Source organism: Doryrhamphus excisus, linkage group LG1, assembly GCF_037039965.1.
Source record: "Doryrhamphus excisus strain RoL-2023G ecotype Guam linkage group LG1, RoL_Dexc_Guam_v1.1, whole genome shotgun sequence".
NCBI lineage: Eukaryota > Metazoa > Chordata > Actinopteri > Syngnathiformes > Syngnathidae > Doryrhamphus > Doryrhamphus excisus.
In genome coordinates this window covers 21,133,934-21,156,763 of record NC_136357.1, presented here as the reverse complement: position 1 = coordinate 21,156,763, position 22,830 = coordinate 21,133,934, and the positions used below count along the sequence as shown (strand labels likewise).

General features: G+C 39.7%; 1 protein-coding gene across 5 annotated transcripts in view; it reads right to left on the bottom strand.

The window, feature by feature from the left end:
* Nucleotides 1–642: 642 nt before the first annotated feature.
* Nucleotides 643–22,830, bottom strand: part of LOC131132813 (cell adhesion molecule 1) — a 371,964-nt gene continuing 349,776 nt past the window's right edge. For 3 of the 5 annotated variants that reach the window (XM_078791837.1, XM_078791848.1, XM_078791845.1), the window contains 3 exons: nucleotides 19,137–19,169; nucleotides 6,100–6,228; nucleotides 643–5,082 (listed from right to left, as the gene is read on the bottom strand). In XM_078791837.1, coding sequence (XP_078647963.1) covers nucleotides 4,964–5,082; nucleotides 6,100–6,228; nucleotides 19,137–19,169 — 281 coding nt within the window. In that variant the 3' untranslated portion in view covers nucleotides 643–4,963. The remainder of the gene's footprint in view (nucleotides 5,083–6,099; nucleotides 6,229–19,136; nucleotides 19,170–22,830) is intronic. The other 2 variants (XM_078791841.1, XM_078791852.1) reach the window with 1 other exon arrangement.

Sequence of the window (22,830 nt, the reverse complement as noted above, 5' to 3'; positions counted from 1 at the left end):
GAAATTTCTCGACATGCATGCATTTTATCCACCACAAATAAAAACATTGATGTCAAAACTCTCAACATATTAAAATTAATGGAACCAAGAAAAATATCACTACTTTTGAACATTTTGCTCGTAGACCATTGTGATTGGATATTATTATTATTATTATTATTTTTATAATAATAATAATAATAATTATTATTATTATTACTATTATTCTCATATAATAATAATCCCATAATAATAATGACACATAATAATAATGACATTTAGTGCAGTATCCAATCACACTGTAATAATACTTTGTTATATTAATAATATATTATTTTATTAGTTCTATTAATAACATTATATTATTATTAATAATAATAATTATTGGGAATATTATAATTATTAATAAATATTATTATGGCAATATGGTAAATAACAATAACAACAACAATAATACTAATAATTATTATTATATTAATAATATTATATTATATTATTATTATAATAATATAATACGATAATAATAATAGTAATTGTTTTTATTATGATTATTGTGATTATTATTATTATTATTATTAACCAAGACAAAATAGTTGCTAGGGCAGACATACAGTATGACTGTGAAATCAGCAATAACAACACTTGTTTTTTTGGACATTGATATCAATACTTTTTTATTAAGACAAGAACTCTTTATTGTTTTTTTGTAAAAATGTCTATTTATGAACCAATACAAAATGTGTATGGGAATGTGGCGCTCCTCTCCTCCTTTAATACACGTGAACATTTCCCAGGAACAGCAAAAGACAAAATAACAGTTCTAAAAAAAGAAGATGAATAAAATCAAAATGAATGACTGGAGTGACACATTTGAAACTTTTTGGGAGCTTCCAAGGCGGCGGTGTGTGACAGTAGTAGTAGCAGTAGTAGTAGTAGTAGTAGTAGTAGGAGGAGGAGGAGCAGTAGTAGTAGCACGACAACTTTTCAGATCCTGGTACAATTGATGTCAACACAAAGCAGTACTTGTACATCGTATTACAGTGCACCAAATATTAGTTAATAAAATACAGAAAAGCATGTCCAACATACAGTAGATGCTCGATGTTTGCTGTTTGGGTGTAAAATGACAACGCTAGCCATTTGGATTGCTTTTACGTCACACATGAACCTCAGGGCGTTATCGTAGAAAAATGTAATACCATTTTTAAACCCACATTCATGGAATTTATGGAACGTTTTTCATGATTTAATCCTGAATAATTCTCACAGAGATACACCAAATGACCTGCTTTGTCATTTAATACTGTGAATGATAATAATTTGGAATATTTATTTCGGAAAAAGGTCTGGTTGGCTTCCACAATTGATCGTAAATTACTTTTTGTCGTACATTTCTTGAGGGAAAAACAAAAATGAATGCATGCAAATAACATCCTAATTCATCAGTATTGGGGGAATGGATGCTTTTGATTGATGGATTCCTTAATTCAAGATGTCAAGATGTCAGGGTTCTAATGGAAGCTGTCATGTGTGCTCACGCTCAAGGACAAATCGTGCATTGTGATTCCGATAAAGCAACATTACAAACTCAGCTCATAATATTATTTCTTCGATCAGACCAAAACCAAAAAAATCCACATCAAATCTGTACCCAAATCTGTAGACCTACCAAGCACGTAACAAACACAAAAACAGTGTCGTCATCAGTGTACAGTGTCAAAAGTGCACCACTCAACAAACTAGAAACTCCAGGGTGTCGTGGCGGCGTGACGATGGTATTAAAGCTGTCATACGTACTCAGGACGGTTTGCAAGCATGGCTGCGCTGTCTAGAATTCCCAAATTTCCCTAGAAATCCCGAACACGGCAGTGAAGTGCTAAGCGGCCAATGTGTCCACATGGGCAGCAAGACGTCGTAGTTTTTCCCGACGGTAAACGCAAATAGGAGTCATTATTTTGTATTGTGAGATTTAAAAAAAATTGTACAATTGTTTTTGAAAGACGTGACAAAAAAGTGCAAGTATGGTGCAAAGTTTTGGCCAGTTTTGAATCAAATGTCATCTTTTGCAAATTTTACTGCTTCAGTTTTCACATTCACATTGCATATTTTGTCGATATTGTTGACTTTTATTAGAGATTTGATTTGGTTTCCAATATGCACTCAAAAGCAAATAAATAAAAATTGTGATTTTGGTCCGGCCTGTTAACACATATCTGTAAATGTAGAATTTTTCCCAAATTTTGTTTTACAGACACAAATTGTATTATTTCTCTTCAAAGAAAACGTTTCAAAATTAAGATTTACAAGTTTAAGTACCAAATTAGAATTTCTCTCCCCAAAAACTAATTTGGTGTATATTTTCATGCAATTTTGTTTTTATTACAAATTTTGTGTTAGCACCACAATTTTCTTTGTTCTGTTTTTGGTCTTTTTATTGGGAAAAAATCAGAATATTTTGATGCAATTTTTGCATTTTACAAAATTATGTATTACTGCCACAATTTTTGTATTTTTCATCTGAAACACTTTTCTTTGTTTTCTTTTGTTGTGACTTTCACTCAATTATTTTTGGGGAGGTTTTTGTACCTTTTTAAAAAATCAGAAATATGACATTTATCCCCGAATTTTGGTCGTACTTTTGTCATTTTATCCAACAAAATAAATAAATACAAAGTGCCTATAATATTTACAAACATGTACCGCCAAAACTTTCCACATTTTTTTGTTTTGGACTTCTCGGGATTCTAAATTAGGTCAATATTTTTTTACACATTTCCTGGCTTTTCTTGAGCCAAACTTGCCACATTTTAACATTTGAGAATGTGATTGTGGTTTGCAATGTTTGGATTTTTTTTTCACCAAAAAATAATTATTTTATAAAAAAAAAAAAGCACAAAAAAGGAGAACATTTAGCGAGACGCTGTATGTGGAACAGCTGCAATACGTGAAAGTGCAGCTAAGAGGAAATTACGGTCGAATGTGATTTTGCTTCCGTTGATTAAACAACAACAACAATAAGGAGAGCTATTTTGATCTTAACGACTCGCTCGGGATGCTGCTTTCCCCGTGAACACATGTGACAAATCCTTAACAGGCTAGCGCCTTCATGCGTACTAAAGTTCGGTTAATAAATAGTTCATGACTTTTGGCGTTCTGCAGAAAAAAAAGAAGCAATTTTGCTTTGGCAGGAATACGTAAAGCAAGGAATGAAGCACTCATATTCATGCATGCAAAAATTGGAACCATTAAAAAAAAACTGCACTTTAAAAAAAAGTTCCAACCCTTTTCTATGTGAGACAACGTCCGGCTTCCCCAGATTCCTTTTTCTGTGTTCCACTGAACATAGCCGCCTCATGTTGGCATGGGAATTCCATTCCCGCAGTCCACCTATGAAGGACTCCATCCATAAACGGCCAACAAGGTTTTCCACTATGTAGTGTAGGAGCACACATTCATCAGAACGTTGAATACGCGTCATTTTAAGCCAATGATTGAATGTTATAATAAAAAACAAAGAATAAAGTCAAAATGTTATATGAATGAAGGCATCATTATGAGACTGGAAGAAATTAAAAAAACAGCTGTAATTTTATGAGAATAAACTCAAAATATGAAGAGGAAAAAATTCCTATTTTAGTGAGAAAAAAGTATAATAACATAAATATTATGAGGAAAATTTAGCAGCATAGAGTTAAAATTTTGAAAAACATCATAAAAAATATATAATATTATGACAATAAGCAAAAAATAAATGTCATTTTTTTAATTAGTGGTGGGGAAAAAGTGAGAATGGAATGGGAATAAAAATAGAATAATAATATTCCCATTATGAGTATAATATTCCATGTTATCATGAACGTGACAGCTTGTAAAACGTTGTTGGCGGATTATGGATTGTTTTTTTTTAAAAAGCTTTAAGGGCGGACGATGTGAATCGCCATCCCAGCATGAGGCGGCTATGGAGACCACGGAGAAAGTGGAAAGACGTGTGTGTTCTCGTCTCACATCAGGATCGCGGATGATGGGCACAATTCCAAAAAAAGTTCTGTTTTTGATGGGAGCAAAAGCGGACAATAATAATAATAAGAATTATAACAACCACAGTCATTGTATTTCTAGTCGTCTGTAAAAAATAGTTTGTAGTAAGGATTCGTGTATAGTACAGTGTTTTGTTATTTACTTTGTATGACTTGTGAGATGACAATAGGGCATTGATTTTTTTAAACAAAAAACGAACATTAACCCCCCCAGAATGCCGGCCCCGGACTCTGCAGAGTATAAATTGAGCATGGTGGTCGTCCTTTAAAGATAGGATGAATTTTAAAACCGATAGAAAGATAATTGACCGTGGTTTTTTGATGTCGCTCTAAAAGGGTGGTGCTGGGCGGGGAGAAAGGGGGCGGGGCATCTACGAGTCCATGACTTCTTCATTGTTATGTACACTAATGGTAAAGCATTCCATGCATTTGTCATCACAGTATACTGGAGTCTTGTTATGCAGGCGACACATTTAGGGAGGAATCCGAAGAGGGGGCTTTGTCATTGTGTCACTTCAAAGCCCTCGTGAGAGAAACACGACAACGGGAGGGGGCGGGGCGATGCAAATGAGCGTCTCACACACGACAACAACAAAAAACCCGAACAAGGCACAGAATTTTCTGCAAAAATGGTTGGACTCGACAACAGCGGGGCGGGGAAGGGGGGGGTGTGTTTAAGAGGGAGTATGGTGAAGAAGATCTCTACAGTGATTTCTGGCACCTGACCCCCCCCCTCTTGGTCTGCTTCCTAAAAACTCTTCCTTTTTGTTTTTTTTGTTTGAAACACACAAAAACATTCCACCTACATCTGCGGACTAGACTAGACAAAAGAAGCGTGTCTTTCTTCCCATCTCGGATCGCCTCTCAAAACCTTAACCCCCCACCCCCCCCCAGAAACAAGAGTGTCCCATAAAGAGGACACAAAAAGATGCGGGGTCCTGCTTTGATTAGATGTAGTACTCCTTCTTTTCGTCAGAGTTGGTGTGACCCCCCTCAGCGTTGATGATGGCTGTGTCTGCGTCGGCGGCGTCGTCCGCCCCTTTGGCTTCGTGCGTGAAGTAGGTACCTGAGGACGAGGGAGGACCATGAACCCGCTGCTCAGGTGACACACAAAAAGATGCCACGGTGCCCGAAAGCAGCTGATTATGTAAACATTGATTCATGCGGCCCGCTAACACTAACCTACGTCGTCGTATTTTCTGTTCGTGTGACCTTGTTGGACGCCACCTCAACGCTAATCGTGGAGATTGACTCTCGTTCCGTCTGGTCCTCCTTCCGATGAAGAGTGCTGTGGTTTAAGCTTCTGATGCCACTCTTTGTGACTGCTTAGGGTTGACTGGATACACTTTCATACTGTTGATGGTTCTATTCCCATCGTTACATGCACACTCTGCCCTCCACAGCCCCCCCGGGTTATCACTGGGTTGGAGCAACCTTTGAATGTTCTGGTTAATCAGGAATTAACTAGTTAACAAGCGAATTTCTGTGATGCAGGATTCCTTATTTGTAAATAAAATATTTTCATCGTTAGAGCATAAAAAAACTGTTTACGACCTTCTAAATACGTTTTTTTTTAAAATTGTATTAGAGTCCTCTTGGTATGAAATAACACCCCTATAGTCACCTTACACCCATTCAAGTAAGCATAATAAGAACTGAAATAGACTACATGGTGGTAGAGTGGTTAGCGTGCAGGCCACAAAGCTTGGAGAGCCACAAAGTTTGGAGACCCGGGTTTGATTCCTCGCTCGCACATCTGCATGTGCGTGGATTTTCTCCAGGTACTCTGATCTCATTCCACAAACATTCATGCTAGTTTAATTGGCGACTCCAAATTGTCCAAAGGTATGAATGTCACCAGTCTCTCGCCAGCTGGGATAGACTCCAGCATAACCGCAACCCGAATGAGGATACGCACCATAGAAATATAATATAGACTCACACACGTTAGCATTGGGAGAGATCCTTGTTGTTGCTTTTTTTCGATGACGGATCTGACCAACGGCTGCAACTGTACGTTATAACCCGGCACGTAGACCGACCGGTGACGACATGAGCGATTGAAGCGACCCGTCTAAGGTACCTTTGTGCCTTGCAAAGTAGCGTCCCAAGACAATGAGTAGACAGAGCATGGCGAAGACCACCACGGCTACGACCCCCCCGATCACCGCATGGTCCACTGTTCTAGGGGCTCCTTCCCCGGCTCGAGAATCTGCAAGAAAAAAAGATTTCATTGCATTCAGGCCATCTTTCATGCAGGAAGGACAGTTATGAAGATGAGACACGATGGAAAGCAGATTAGATTTGATGTAAGGCAGATTATGGAAGGCATCTGTCAAGAAAGGACAATAATGACCGTGCGCTAAAAGGGCTCTACCGCCATCCTACATCGCAGACGCGTACTCGACTTCATCAGCAAAGCTAATATACTCTTTATCAATGGAAATAATACAACCTCCGTATCCTCGCTCTTAATGGCAACTCATGGTAGAAACCAAATGTTCCAGATGAGTCATTTGGGCCTACTTGTTAATCACTGTGTGCTGTAGCGTTGCTGGAGAAACAAATCTGCTGATCTGATAATTACTTCCCATCTAATCCACATCCAACCCCATCTAATCATCCAGCATCGCCGTAGCCGCCTAGCGGAACCAACGAGCACTTTGGACACCCCCGCTTACAGATTTTTCCAGCGAGGGCCGCATCGTGAAAAATGAAAGGATGCAACTCTGCCGCTTTTAAAATTGCATGAATGTACATTTTGCACTGTTCCTTCTTTCATTAGCAACGTATACATGGACCCAAATATTCCGATTGCATTCGGTTTATTTGCTCACACAGAAAGAATCATTCCCAAAGAAAAGTGCCAATCCGAACATATAATCGCATTCCCAGGGGTGAAATATTCATTTCCCCAATCCAATGGAGGTATCTTGTACCCACTCAAACGGAAAGTTGTCAGGGTGCCTTCTTCTTCTTCTGTTGTTTATTGGCGGTTGGCAAGCAGCTTTGGTGTGCATTAGCGCCATCCGTGGAACAGAATCTAAACCCTTCTATACGCCATTCACAAGTCCACTTTTATTAAAAAGAAAATATATACGTATCTATATAAAACATGTCCCGAGTTTAATTAGAAAATATTAGCAAGATTGAATTTAATCTTTTCCTGTATAAATTTATCCCGGGTGCGTTCTTTCAGCGCATGCTCAGATATGACGTAACACGCAGATCCAGACATTCTTCGGTTTTAAAAATGGAGGCCAGCAATCGGCACTGGACTGCTGCGTTTCTTTTTGGTTCAAACTACATTTCAAGACTGGACAAACGTAAAACTGGCAATACGGAGTTATTCCGACACGTGGAAGAAAAACTGTTTATGTTTTACTGGGCATGCCCCGTTGACTATTCTGTTTGATTCTAGCGGCGCATGGAGACAAGAGATTGGAATATTCCTTTCCATGTATACCATTGTTTTCGGAAAGAGGAAAACTCCTCATGTAAACGTGGCTAGTGTCTTACTGTTCAAACCACAGCCTTGAAAGGACAAAATCTAAGCAAAAATTTGGATTCAATGTCATTTTCTGTCAGGTACGCACACTGTCAAGATCTTTTGATGGCAAAGCCAAAAGAGCTTTCTGTCTTTGCACACGATGGCATTGTTGAGGTGCATAAGCAACACCTCTTGCAGCGTCCCATTGCTGCTGAGGTTGGACGTGGGAAGACCATCCATTGAAACGTATTCAAACATGCCGAGGCTTATGGACCAAAAAGACCCAAAAAATGTCACTGGCCCTGAACCGGAGGATCCCATTGTTACTGTTGTTTAGCTTCTTCAGAACCTTGACGGTGGTCCATTTGGAATTTGCAGGAGAGCACCAAAAATGGGACATTTGATGGTGGAAGAAAGTTTTTTTTCTATGACATGACAAGGAGATCCACGGCACCATCATGATCCTTCAATGGAAGAAAGGACCTTCGGGTTGTGTAGGGGCATCAAACGTCTGCCTGAAGGCCCTCGTCTGTGTGCTGAATGCATCTCTTCATGAATCCTTTTCTAACATTCCACACTCCAAAATAAGCCATAGCAGTATTTGCTATGTATCAGTGGACCAATATCAGTATCAGCTGATATCCAAGGCTGCAATATCTTTGGATATTAACCCTTGGAGTTGCTGACAGACGCTGATCAAGGGTTGGATCCGGAGACTTTAGTGGGATATGGTGGCCCCGTCTTTTATTATTGGTCTTTTCCAAGAGTGGACCAGTAACCTGTTGCGTTCCTGGCACATTCTGTTTCTTTTATCTCGTACATTTAAACCATTTCTAAGGACTTGGGTAGAAATTCTAGTAAAAGCAAGAACGTGCGTTGGGCGTTCTCAGCAATCTGTTCACGTACGGAGTGGCACATCATACATTAGCTGTCGTAGCTGAAAAACACCCTCCATTCTCCAGCCTGGAGTGGGAGGTGGAGGGGAGTCCAGCGGGACACATTTTACTAATGAATCCCATAAGGGAAAACAGGAAAAAAAATGATAGCATTAGCCGTCACCCGCTTCGAAACCAGAAGAGCAGCCCTGCCTGTCAAAGTAGACGGAATGCTCCCCGTGAAAAATCCAAAAGCGTTCAATTAAAGTGAGAAGACATTCAATTGCTTTCAGGCAGATACACTTGAACATTGTTTCCTATTACGATGTTAATGTGGACTTTGGCCTAAAGGGAAATAGCTGGGACACAAGAAGTAGAAAAGGTCAGTTTATGTTCCAAATTTGCCATGTTTCTTACTCCAAGTTGCTTGTCTGCCGCTCCAAAAATGAAAAATTCCAAATGTAACCAGATTTTAAAGAAAGTTCAACATGTGATGACAAAAATCCCAGGCTAGCAGTGGTGTCATGGACGATGTGATGTGTGCTGATTGGCCACTCAGTCGTCATGCATGACATCAGGCAAACACGCTGCATACTGTATCTCGCAAGATCTTGGTCAAATCTCATGAGATGTCAGCTCAATGAGCATCTCAAGCTGGGGCGCGGTGTCCCACAGGGAAGAATGTCATGACTTCAATCACATAAATCCACAGATGACACAGATTTTAACCAAATTTGGCAAAAATCAGAGACCACACATTTCAGCCAAGTATTGCACCATACGTTGTGTTTTATGATGCAGGAGTATTGTGGTGAATGTAATGTATGTTTGGCTCTTTCTTATACAGCAATCCCTCACCACGATACATTTTTAATTATGTGGTTTATGAATTATGCATCGTTTTCAACAATCGTTTTTCAACAACTCACTAAATGTACTGCAAAAAAGGTAAGGATAATTCATAATGCCGCCTACAGAGAACATACTAACTGCTTATTTCTAAAATCACAAATACTTCAACTTGCTGATATAGTTCATCTTCAAACAGCTAAAATAATGCATAAGGCTAAAAATAAGCAATTAGCTAAAAATGTCATCCAATACTTCTCTACAAGAGAGGAGAAATATGATCTCAGGGAAGAAGTACATTTGAAACACTTCTATGCTAGGACTACGTTATGCTAGCCATAGCATTTCAGTATGTGGAATCAAACTATGGAATGGATTGAGTAAGGAAATCAAACAATGCACAACGATGAGCCAATTCAAGAAACAATACAAGCAGTTGATGTTTGCTAAATACAAGGATGAAGAGTCTTGAACCAGTCATGATGTGCTATATATATCACTATATTGACACTTACTATGGTACCCATTATGGCATTGGATGCTCATATCACCTCCTACTTTGGTACGAGGTACATTATTAAAAAAATAAAAATAAAATAAAAATTAATAAAAAAATAAAAATTTATTAAAAAAAAGTACTTAAATGATATTAGGAAAGCAGGAAGTGAACAAATGTAACAGTTAGTGATTGTAAAAGTACCAGATGGAGGGGTAGGATTTAATAAGCTTTGCTTCTTCCTACTCCTTTCGGACATGTGGAACTGGGAACTGATTATGGGATGCACTCAATTGTAATCTGATGCATGTTCAAATTAAACCATTACCATTACCATTACAATATAATCATAAATACTGTATTAGTATCACTCTTTTGCGGTTGGACACAACCCATTTATTAGACTAAAATACATATGTCAAACTCCGACAAACGCTGTGGAACTGGTTGAAAAATAGCATTCAGTTGGCCCGCCGTGAAGACCTTATGAAAGAAAGTGCTGACAGCGCTCTCCATTATGAAGCAATTCCTCCTGTAATAACATGTGACAACCATTCTTAATAAAAGTGCCAAATTCAGACCCAAAGTCCAAATATTTTAACTCTACATGACTACATAACCATTACACGCTGTCTGTACAAAATAACACAAGATGGTCAAAAGCCATCATTTTGACTATAGCAAAGCATGCTGGGAAATGCGTCATCTGCCAATCTTCCGGGTTACACATCTCATGGAATGCGATGTGTTTACCCGGACGTTGAGAGATTCAACAATCCCTTTATTGAAAGCAACAACTACACCAAAATAACCACAATATATCCACAGAAAGGAACGTCGAAATTTAAAGCAAGAACGAATGGACACAAAACCCACTCCGATGTAAAAATGAGGGTGGGAGGTCATGTTTTGGCCCCCTCTGCAATCAAGTTAGACACCGCGGTCTAAAATATGCATATGATGCTCAGTACACATATAAGGCGCATCGTCAATTTTTGAGGAAATGAAAGGCTTTTAAGTGCATATATGGTATTTAACATCTTAGCATATCCAAATGTGTTGCATCCTTTCATTTTTTACTAAGTGGCCCTTGCTGGGAAAATATTTGGACACCCGACTGACTTTTGTGAGTGAGTTTACCCTGAAATGGATTCATTCCCATTATGTCCTACTGGAACGGGAAATGAATCTAAATCCCACAGGTGGTCACGGGTGGATCAGTATTGTGCAGTTGTGAACATAAGCAGGTATTTTCAAGTTGAGTTTTCGGTCTGAGAAGAGAGACAATTCGGTGGGTAAAATGGAAAGTTTGCGTGAATGTCCTATCTGAATACTGCTGTTTAATAACTACCCGCCATGGCAGATGGAAAACATCTGCTGTCATTTCCTGAAAGCACTCACAGATATTTGCCACTGAAACCATAGAAAGCAATTTGCATGTCATATCAGCAACATCACTTTCCATGCAATTACTGCTGCCCAGTCAAATACAGTACATTTGTGTTATTTGCTTACAAACTGCTGGATTGATGCCATACGTTTAAGGAGATCATTTAGACATTGCTGTTCCCTAAATGTCTTTTTTTTCCCTGCTGCATGGTTCCCACTTGGCTTGCTACGATGCCACTGATGCATTTCCTGTGGCAAAACCTCAAGAGTCTCAAGGACAGTTTACAATTGAATTGAAACAGGAGTAGACACAAACAATTGCAATGCCAGCGCCAAAGAGAGACCGATTAGCGGCCATCGGAAGTTTAGTGAAGTCGAAGTGATGTGGGTGTTCCGAGTTCAGTTTTAGCTTGGTGGGGGTACTGTCGTAGCCCGTGTTAGGGATTATCGAGCCTGTGGTGAGATCATTCAAACCAGCAATAAAAGCCAGTTGTTCTCGTGATCAAGTCTGGTGCTTGTGTGTCTCACCCACCCAAGCCACCAGTGTCAATGACCTCGTGACCAGTGAACAACCCCTGGTGTAGATTCTCAGTCATCAAGATCACGGTTGAATGGAGGGAATTGGACTCTTGTTGCTGGTTGAAAATATTTCACTCTTCATTCCAAAGGCTTCTCTCCACTAACCGAGACATGCCCAGAAGTAAATACAGGAGACCTTCTTCTTGTCCGGTTCTTAGCATGCCCCATTCCATGCATCACTTGGTATTTACAGTTCATCTTGTTGTTTGCAGATATGCAAACCAACACATCACCATCTCAAACCTGACACACCGTGTAACCTCCTTCCATTTTAAAATGTGCCTGAAGGACCGGTGATTAAGCAGGAGTGGTCTTCAAATGAGGTGTCCACGGGGATAAACAAGACGCCAACACGAAGGTGCACTTTCTCATTTTCATAGCACGTGTTGACAGCGAGGACAGGCGCAGATCTCCTAATTGGATCTTCTAATCTGCTAATTAAGCATTAGTCATTTTGCCGGTGTGCCCGCGCTGCCGTTTCAGATAGAGGGGCAATCAGAGGGGGCGAGTGGGCGGGGTGTCATAAGAGCACATTGCCTTGTCAAGATCCACTTCCATGGCGACTCGCCGCCCGCTCTTGCCTTGAAGAGTAAATGTAATTAAAGTCCTCACCAACTTCTTCATTGAACCTATTTAAAACTGTCAGCTGGACCGCCTCTCCTTGTCAGGTAGTCGCGGCGTCACGTAAGACCCACTTGGGCGACCACAGCTTATGGAGACTTTTTCCAAGATGTCAGAAAGTGCTTTCATTTGAAAAAATAAAATAAAATAAGACAAGAGTGCTGTTAAAACACTGACAGGAGGGAATAGAGGTTAACTAAAGTAGAGAATCAGACTATTGGTGTAACATTTGGACTTTTAGTACATCCAATTTTCTCAATTTCTTATTCACTTGAACACCCGGCAAAAGTATTGGTACATACCCAGGTGTGGCCTATTACATTGCTTAAATACTCAATAAATAGCACTGAACGTCTACTCTCAGTTTCAGACTGGGCAGGACAGGTTTTGCTGCGGCAAGTGCATTTAGAGGTGAAAACAACATGAAAACCCAAGAGCTGTCTATGGGTGAAAAACAAGGAAAGATGCAAAATAAACCGAACCATCGCACAAGAAACCTGTCCTGAAGGAGAACGAAAACGAAACCACTGGTGTACGAAGTAATAGGTGTCCAACAGGCAGCACAAGGAGAACATCAGCGGTTGATGACAGAGACATTGCGAGAGATTTTTTTTGCAAACAAATTTGAATGCGGGGCTGCATGACGGACAAGTGGTTAGCGTGCAGACCCCACAGCTAGGAGACCCGGGTTCAATTCCACCCTCGGCCATCTCTGTGTGGAGTTTGCATGTTCTCCCCGTGCATGCGTGGGTTTTCTCTGGGTACTCCGGTTTCCTCCCACATTCCAAAAACATGCTAGGTTAATTGGCCACTCCAAATTGTCCATAGGTATGAATATGAGTGTGAATGGTTGTTTGTCTATATGTGCCCTGTGATTGGCTGGCAACCAGTCCAGGGTGTACCCCGCCTCTCGCCCGAAGACAGCTGGGATAGGCTCCGGCACCCCTGTGACCCTTGTGAGGAAAAAGCAGTAAAAAATGAAAGAATGAATGAATTTGAATGCAGTACACTTCTATACTACTAAGTATAATTGTCCCAATAAAAATAAATATCCATCCTTGAATTTTCTGTGTTTTTTTTCATTCAAGTAATGATGAAAACATGTTTTAAAAACAGATTTTCACATTTTTTACTTTTGCCAGAGTGGTTGTGCAAACCGTAGGAACAATAACGACGCAGTTGATGATGTGATCGTAAGAATAAGAAGAAATGATCTGACTGGCTGTAAACTTCAATCTTCGGCCTTACAAGGAGGCAAGCAAACATCCAAAGTCGTTCCAGGAATAAACCAACAACACACAAGCTCTCGAGGAGCCGTGTACCTTTTTCCCTAATGGAGCCGTTCATCACTTATCTAATCAGGGCCGGTTTTCATCCAAAATGTAATATAATTATGGGCTGTAAGCGTTCTCTGGATATTACTGCTGTATCTAGGCCAGGGCTAGCTGGATAAACACCTTCTAATAATGGCTTTTAGTGGTCTCAGGAGTGACTTATTCCAACACATGGAGGACTCTCAGTGGCTCCCGAGGCCAAATGAGTTTGCGGCTTGTTGCAGAGATGCACATCAGTCCTGTTAATGGGAAAGGGGGACGTTGTTTTCTCTCTTGGGCGTGATTACGAAGCAAATACCCCAACCCCCCCAAAATCAGTCTCCCACTTCTATCCCGCCGCTGCCGAGCTGCTTCCAGCTTTTGAACAGCGGCAGGAAAAACTCCCCAGAATAAGAAAATGTCTGGATGAAAGACTGTTTCATAAGGTAAATGTCATGACTCCAATGTACTCATCATGACAAGACAAGAGAGTAAATAAGGTGGTTATAAAGTGGGGAATCTCATGAAGGTCAAAGCGAAAGTAAGGCAGCAGAGGACGTCCTAAATGAAGTCCCGCCACTGTTCTCTGCATATTGATAGTAACGGCAGGAGGCCGCGTGTTTATTCTGGTGCCGCTGAAATGACGTTAGGGGCTTTGCGTGCCCATCCCCGGATGGAGTAAGTGTGCCAACCTAAATCAAACGAACTAATCCTGGGGAAAAGAAGGCCCCAAGACAAAGTCCACTATTTGAATGTGTGAGGTAAACAGCCCGTGGCAAAGAGTGTGCGGTCAACCGCTCCCCATCAGCTTTTCCACCTCCGTCACCTTATCTGCACGAACAGGTTAGCTCCAACCTTTAGCCATAATGAGTCAGTTGTGCTCAATTCATTAACACGGGCAAGTCATTTTGCAAGAAATAAGTGCAAATATTAAGAGAAAAAAGTTGTAATTAATGAGAAAGAGTTATAGTAAGTAAAGTTGAAATACTGATAAAAATATGATGAAAAACAAAGACGACAACAAATAAAGTCTTTTGGAAAACTAGGTTGCAGAAAATGTAAAATGCTATGAAAATGAAGTCCATATGTTATGGGAATAAAGTCATAATTAGGAGAAGAAAATTTACAAGACGATATTTGACAAAAAAAATAACAAATAAACGAATAAAGCTTTATATACTAAATAAATAAATATATATTAAATACATTTTTGGAAAATTAGGTCACGGAAAATAAGTAAAGTCACAATTATGAGGTAAAAAAGTCGTTGGAAAATAAAGAAAACAACAGAAAAAAACCACCTGGAATTTTATGATAATAAAGTCCGAATATTAAAAATATAAACAGGCAAATTCTGAAGAGAAAAAAAAGTTGCACTTTTACGAGAATAAACTTGTAATATTATGAGGCAAAAAAAAAAATTTTAGTAGTAGAAAATGTTTTTAAATATTATGTGAGCCAAGCAAAGCAATAACATTAGCAAGGATGCTAACCGCGTGGGATCAAGCTGTGGTTGTCAAGCTGTGGTTGTCAAGCTGTGGTCATCCAGCTACCCTGCCACAGTACACCAGACTCGGACTTTTCAACCAAAACCAAAAATGTTGAATAATGCAGTTGGCGAAAGGGTTGGCAGAGACGAGAGAACCATCAACATCGTTGAAGACGAGGGGCTTCGGGATCCCACATAGATAGCCACAGGTGAGCCATTATACGGCATCGAACACCTTGAAAGGGAACTGTCATCACAAGAATTTATGAACTGTATGGAAATGAAAAGGCAACGTGGTCGGAGCAGCTGGCCAAAGCTACGTTTGATGTACTGGCAGGAGGCCGCTGGACAGCAGTAAGCAACCATAACGACCTCCAGGTAACGGCACTTCTGATCAATAATAGCTAGCGGCTGCACTCATTTACACCAGGAGTAGGGAAATCGGAGGAAAGACATTCCGGGGAAGCATGTGATGTTCCTAAGGAGTGGATAATACACAAGGTTACCATTGCAGGGACTGATACAAATTGTAGTACTTTACAATAGAGGCTGCACGGTGGACGAGTGGTTGGCACGCATGCCTCACAGCTAGGACACCCGATTTTGATTCCATCCTCAGTCATCTCTGTGTGGAGTTTGCATGTCCCCCCCGCGACCCTCGTGAGGATAAGCGGTAGAAAATGAATGAATGTACTTCAATATATAGTCTACTTAATGAAGCCAAAGGTTCGGTAAATGTGTGATTAATTATGATTAATCACAGGGTAGACAAGTGATTAAACTGATTACTGATCACTTGACAGCACTATCATAAAGTCACAATGCTACGGGCTGAAAATTTATGAACATTTTTTTAGAAGAAATTTACGATGGCCAATCGACCCCCCCCCCCCCCCCATTCATCCAATCAGGGCAGCATATCACACACTATCTTCAACAACAACTATTTCTGTGAAATTTGCCCAACTTTTATCAATGCCTTTCTTCAGTTGTATGCAGATTTGTGTAAATTTGGGGTTCTTGTTTTACCTTCTTTAGATCTGTGGGGCAGCATATCATGCAGTGTCTTCAATAAATGCTAATTTATGTAGCACGTATGTGTGGTGCTTTATTGGAACTGCTTTCCTTCTCCCTGGCTTCAACCAAGCAGGAGGACACCGAAGTACGTCTGGTGTGACTTTTACCTTTCCCTTCCGGAGTTTCATCATGTGACCGCCAAGCTGTGATTTTTGTTGTCGCTGGGTTGAACCAGGAAGAGCAGCATACTCTACACTGTCTTCAACACAAATCTTCCTTATGCGACAGCGATGTCAAAGTACATCTATTCTAGCGTGTAGCCACGCTTCTCATAGTTTAATCACCTGATGGCGCCTCTAATTGTCTGCAGATTTTTGCAAATTTTGAGTCCAGTGACGCCCGCAGGCTGAGTTGATGATAAATGAGCTTCTTTATTTGCACATGGACACCAGCTCCAAGCAATTTCCACGGTAATACGGCTTACTAGAGCATCACACGCCACCTGAGATGAGGCGCGTCCGAAGAAATTAGGCTTGAGGAAGTCCATGCAAATAAGAAGACTTAAGACAGGAGATCTTCTCGTCGTTAATAAATAGTAAGAAAAGCTTCAAAAATGAAACAATTTTTGCCTTCTTTTTTCAGGTTAAAAAACATTATTATTTATTATATTATTTACAAAATGTAAAAAATATATATTTTAAATATAGACACACTCATAGGCCACACTTCTGCAATAAAATAACAGCCTACACAATATTGGTATGACAAATTGATGTAAAAATGAGCATTATCATCTTCCCAAAAAGGCTAATGTTCTTATAAAAATCTTGTATTGGATCTTACTGAACAGCTGCTGCGCTTATTTTACATGCTATCATACGCCGGAATGACTCGGCACGATCCTCCACAAGTGCTAATGCCCTAACAGTTGGCGAGTGGCTGCAGGTGTCTCGTTTCCAGCAGGTAGCAGAAGCGGCTGACAGATGGAGATGATTGACAGCCTGCGATTGATGGCAAATTGTCTCAAGAGCATCTGGTCCACAAACAGTTGTGCAACATGCGAGGAGAAAATAACATTTACTGGATGTATGCACGGCGCATGGGCGACACGGTATTAAATCCATATTGCGAAGGTTATTGCTGCTTCTTACGACAGCGATAAAAGTCAGAATATTGCTGCTGACGTGTGCGGTAATTTACTGCGTCATTTTCAGTTTTCGAATTACAGTAATCTTAGCGGTTCAATATTCGTGCGTCAGTTTTTCAAAAACATATGAATTAATAAATCATTCTGTTTTGTGGTTGAATACAAATTATTACTTGTCAAAAAGATACACATTTAAGCTAATGTTACCTATGTTTGCTTAAATTAAGCACTTACAAGCATAAAAATGGCCAAATGAAATAAAAAACAAATATAATACATTCAGATGATGCATTCAAATGTATTGCGAAGATATGTAGTATTCCACACTGGTCACTAGGTGGCAGTAATGTTACACCACGGAAGGAAGTCTCCCAATGCTAACGTGCAAGTCTATATTATGTTGACGAAACTGAGTAATAGGAGTGTAAATGTGATTATAGGGGTGTTATTTTATGTCTTGAGGGCTCTGATGTAAAAAAAAAACATATTTAGAAGGCAGGTTTGCTATGCTTCCACTATGGAAACTCAACTAGAAACAGGAGTTGCACAATTAGCAACAAACTTCACTTTCCTGCCCGGTCAATATCCAATGGCGTTATTATCGACATGAATGTGATATTAATATTGTAAATTTCATCATTCCTGTCAAACACGCAGCAACAGGAAATCCATAACACCACTTGTGGTTGTGTGGTGGTCATTATCCACTTGGTGTTCCTGTCATTTCATTTCTGTTGCGGTCCAAATGTTAAACTTTGGTGGTCCACCTGTCATAGTCCCACTGCGAGCATAGCGGCTATTATAGCGCACTCTCTGTTCTTTCACTCCTGTCTTGGATATCGGAGCGCCGCTCAATTATCCCACTCCTTTCTCCCGCTTGCTGACAGCCATGTTGGCAGGTGCAGCCCCCAACCCCCCCACCCCCGCCCCTCTTTTCCAGATGTGCTCACCTCACCACAAAGGAAATTAGTCCGTGCAGCTCGCTGTCAGCTAGCAGCAGCAGCTGACATCTTCCACTAACATGGCCTTTCATTAAGAGCCCAAAGATCGATGCCTCCAACTTCCAAGGTGAAGAGAACGCTTTGATGGCGAGCATCTGGATTGGCTCCAAGCAAGGCGTTAGAGCAGGGCTCGTCAACTCTGCCATATAGGATCGTTGACTAGCGTTTTGGCAACAGCTTCTCAAAAACAGCACAGTGTTGATTGGCGGTTTTTGGCAATAAGTTCCCAAAAACAGCAGAGTGCTCCTGTCATATCGGGGATCTTTGACTCAAATTTAAGTATATACTTAAAAACAGCAGAGCGCTTGTCATGAAGAGGATCTTTGACTAACATTTTTGGCAACAGGTTCTCAAAAATACAGGATCTTTGATTTGTGTTTTTGGCAGCAGGTTCTCAAAAACAGCATAGTCCTCCTACACGGTCCTAAAGAGGTACTTAAAAACACCACAGCACCACTGTGTCATCCAGAGGATCTTTGACTGGCGTTTTTTGGCAATAAGTTCCCAAAAACAGCAGAGAGCTCCTGTTGCTTTGAAGATCTTTGACTGACATGATTGCTGTAGAAACTTATAAACAGCAGGGCGCTTGTCATATACTGTAGAGGATCTTTGACTCACATTTTGATGAAAAAAACTGTTTATTATCAAGAGTTTTATGTTATTGCTGCTATGCCACACACGTTGTGCTAGAGACACTGTAGCCAGCTGGCAAGCCCGTGGGAGGTGGGGGTTGGGGGGCGCTGTGACACACAGTTTCATAAAGACGCTGCAGATGCAGGATGAAAAAAAATGAATACAGGAAATAATACACAGAGACAAAAAAGAGACAAAAAGAGAAAAGTAGAGATACCAACCATGAGCTGCAGGTTCAGTGCTGGGCGTAGTGTCTGAGCGAGCACACAGGGAGAGGACATGGCGGTAGTGGAGGAGGAGGAAGAGGAGAAGGGAGGTGGAGCAGGAGAAACGACATGCAAATAAAGGAGAAGGACGGGAAGGAGGGAAGGAGGGAAGGAGGGAAGGAGGGAAGGAGGGAAGGAGGGAAGGGCAAAGGGGAGAAAACAAATAACACCCATAAGCAAGCTTTCAAGAACATACGACAAAAGACAACAAGGCTAAAGGGAAATCAATGGCTGTGCAGAGATACGCGCACACACACACACACACACACACACACACGTATAATCCTGCATCTGGACTAGGCATTCCCATCAGAGGGCACAGTGAGCGACAATTACTTGAGGAAAACCTATTATCCAAGGCAGCTGTGGAGGGAAAAGGAATATTTGTCTTACCCTGCAAGTTTTTAAAGCAATTATGACGACTTTTAGCATTGGACAGATTGGTAAAATGACAGCAATCAAGTGTGGAAATGGCTCCGGAAGGATGAGATGATGGGTTAGCAAACACGGAATGGTTAATTCAAGGCTCCTTAATTGACTCTCGGGTGTACCGCGCCTCAATAGAGAATAGAGACGTCCAAATATGAGCTAACAGGTCTTTCATATTTTATACATATTTTTCATTTTCAGGGTAGGATGTTGGTCTATTATCCATCCAGATGTGAACAGGCTGAGCTTAACACGTTACTTCAAGCCAGATACATTTGATTTCAACACTGTAAATGCCAACATACTAATTAATTAAGATGAGTAGACCAAACTCAGTTTTCATCACACAAATTTAAAATAAACATTTAGTAATTTGGGGTTGGAAAACATGCTCAAGTTGATTTATAGCAGCAAAATAATGTATTGTATCGAGTGTGCTTTTGGCGTTTTTTTGCATTGCAGGCAGATGTCTGCTACTTTAGTTGGTCTGCATTTTCTTCATGAAATTCTTCAAGATATCAGCTAAATGTATAATAATGAATTGAGAGTCATGATGTAATGTTAAATAAGCGCGGTGAGCTTATTTCCCCGCTCCAATTTAGTCTTTTATTTGAATTTGAGTGGGAACTGTGAAGTTGTTTGTTGGCTCAGTGGCACTGCTAATATACTTTATTTTCCGGACTATAAGTCACTTTTGTTATAGGTTGGCTGTTCCTGCGACTGAAACTCCAGAGTGACTTATAAATGAAAAAAAAAATATATATATATGTATATATACACACATATATATATATATATATATATATATATATATACATATATATATACATATATATATATATATATAAATATTATTCCCCAGACAGCCACAAGAGGGCACTCTAGACTTTCGCACCGATATCTCCTATATATAGTAGTGAAATTACAAGTAGTGAAATTAGCAACTGAAAACAGTAGTCGAGCAGCAGAGAGAATGTTTGGAGTAAGCCAGAAACTTGTTATGGACTAGCGTACAGCGGAGGCTAATCTTACTACGATTATGAAAATAAAACAGCTACTGTACTAAAACGTGTTTGTTATGTTACATAAACACTGGACACCTTTTCTGATCATGTTTATTTTTCGTGTAGAACTTGCCTTCCAAGATGACCTAATGTCTGTTTAGGTCAAGTAGTTTGTAAAATAAATTACCCACAAAAAATGCGACTTGTGTATGGTTTTTTTTCTACCTAATTATGCATTTTTGGCCTTGTGCGACTTGTGCGACTTGGTCTCCGGAGCAACTTATAGTCCAAAAAATACAGATCCTTTGGTCTTCTGTTTGAATGGGTTTACTATCTAACCACTTCATTACACTGAATGATAACTGCAATGTAGTGTTAGTGGAATTTTTAACTGCTTCGAGAATCGTAAACAGTAGCATCAAAACAGGAAAACAATGCAATACACAATGTTAATCTACTTGTGGCGCTCTTAACATACACATGACCACGTCATGACAAGAAGAAGAAAGAATGTATAAATGTAAATATATGAATAAATCATATATAAATATATAATATCAAAATCAGTCGTCTGATTTGTTTAGACTGGTGACAAAGTGGATTTTTGTCATTTTGTAGTAAAAGACAAGGAAATACCAGGAGAATGTCGACTGGGGTTTGTCATGTCAGTCAAAATATTCAGCAGAGCGCTTTTTGGCAACAGGTTCTCAAAAACAGCACAGCGTTTCTGTCAAAAACGTACAAAACTACTCTATGTCACATTACATAATATCCCACAGTACACCAATGTTTGACTATACGTCAAGTCTAGTCGGTTTCATCTCTGCAGAAGTCAATTCACAACGTTGAACATTGAACTTTGATGGTGGAAAACTCCATTTAAGAAAGAAACCTCAAACATTACACTCAGAATGTCACCAACGCCATCCATAGGTCAGCCCACAGGCTCAAGTCAGCAGCACAAAATGAAACAAGCTCAGAGAAACACTGAGACAAATATAAATGCTGCAAAATTCAAAGGGAGTGCTATACAGTCGTCCCTCGCCGCTACGCGGTTCGAACATCCTGCCCTCGCTCTATCAGCTTTTTTTCCAAATTTGTTAATTAAAAAAATGGTGTCTGTTTTGTGGTTGAGTGCTGCCTGTTATTATAAAAAAATTGCATATCTAAGCAAACTTTTTGTCCTAAATTAAGCATTTTAAAGCATAAAAAAGGATAAAGAAACTAAAGTACAAAAAATAAACTGACCACTAGGTGTCAGTAGTAACACAAGCACCGGACTTGATTGCCAGAACAGCAGGCTTTCATTGCAGGTTTGAATGATCTCACAACAGGCACAATAATAACCCACTCAAGGTTCCAATTTTGCGGTTTCAAAATGTTTCAAAGACAAATCAATAAATTATTGTTGTTTCGCGATTGACTACTGCCTACTACTAGTAAAATGATAGTAAAAAAGGCATTTTTAAGCTAATTGTATGTATTTTTGGCCTGAATTAAGCCTAAACAAACAAAAATACAAACATAAGGTATTCAGAAAACGCATGCAAAGATGTGAGATGTAGTATTTTAAACAGACCACTAGGCATCAGTAATGTTACATTGTTGAGACAGCTACCAGAAAAAAAACAAGAAACAATGTTCCTCTCGATGCTAACATGTGCAGGTCAATATTATGTCTTATTTGTGCCAATTTGCTCTTATTGTGTCAACTATATTGGCTGATTGGGGTGAAAAGGTGACCATAGGGGTGTTATTTAATGTCGAGAGGGCTTTGATTGGGCTCTAATAATAAAACAAAAATTTAAAAGGTCATAAATAGGTTTTTTATGCTGTAAGTACAAAAATATTCCATTAAACAAGGAATCCTGTTTTGTGGAAATTCAATTATCAGTTCAATTAAACAATTAAACTAATTAAATGAGCCATTATTATCATAATGGTAATCACAATCCTAATCAGAACCACAACCATAATCATAACACAGCCTATTCTTTTGAACCCCAGGCTACACTTCCTGTCCACACGTCTGCAAGATATTTATTGCAACACAAGTCTTACTTATGTCTTAAATGCCTTATTTTTTCTGAGTATGTCTGCTATATTGGGTAATGGAAGTCTAAAGGTGATTATAAGGGTATTATTTCACATTAAGAGGATTCTAATATCATTAAAAAGCGTATTTAAAAGATCGCAAACAGGTTTCCAATGCTCTA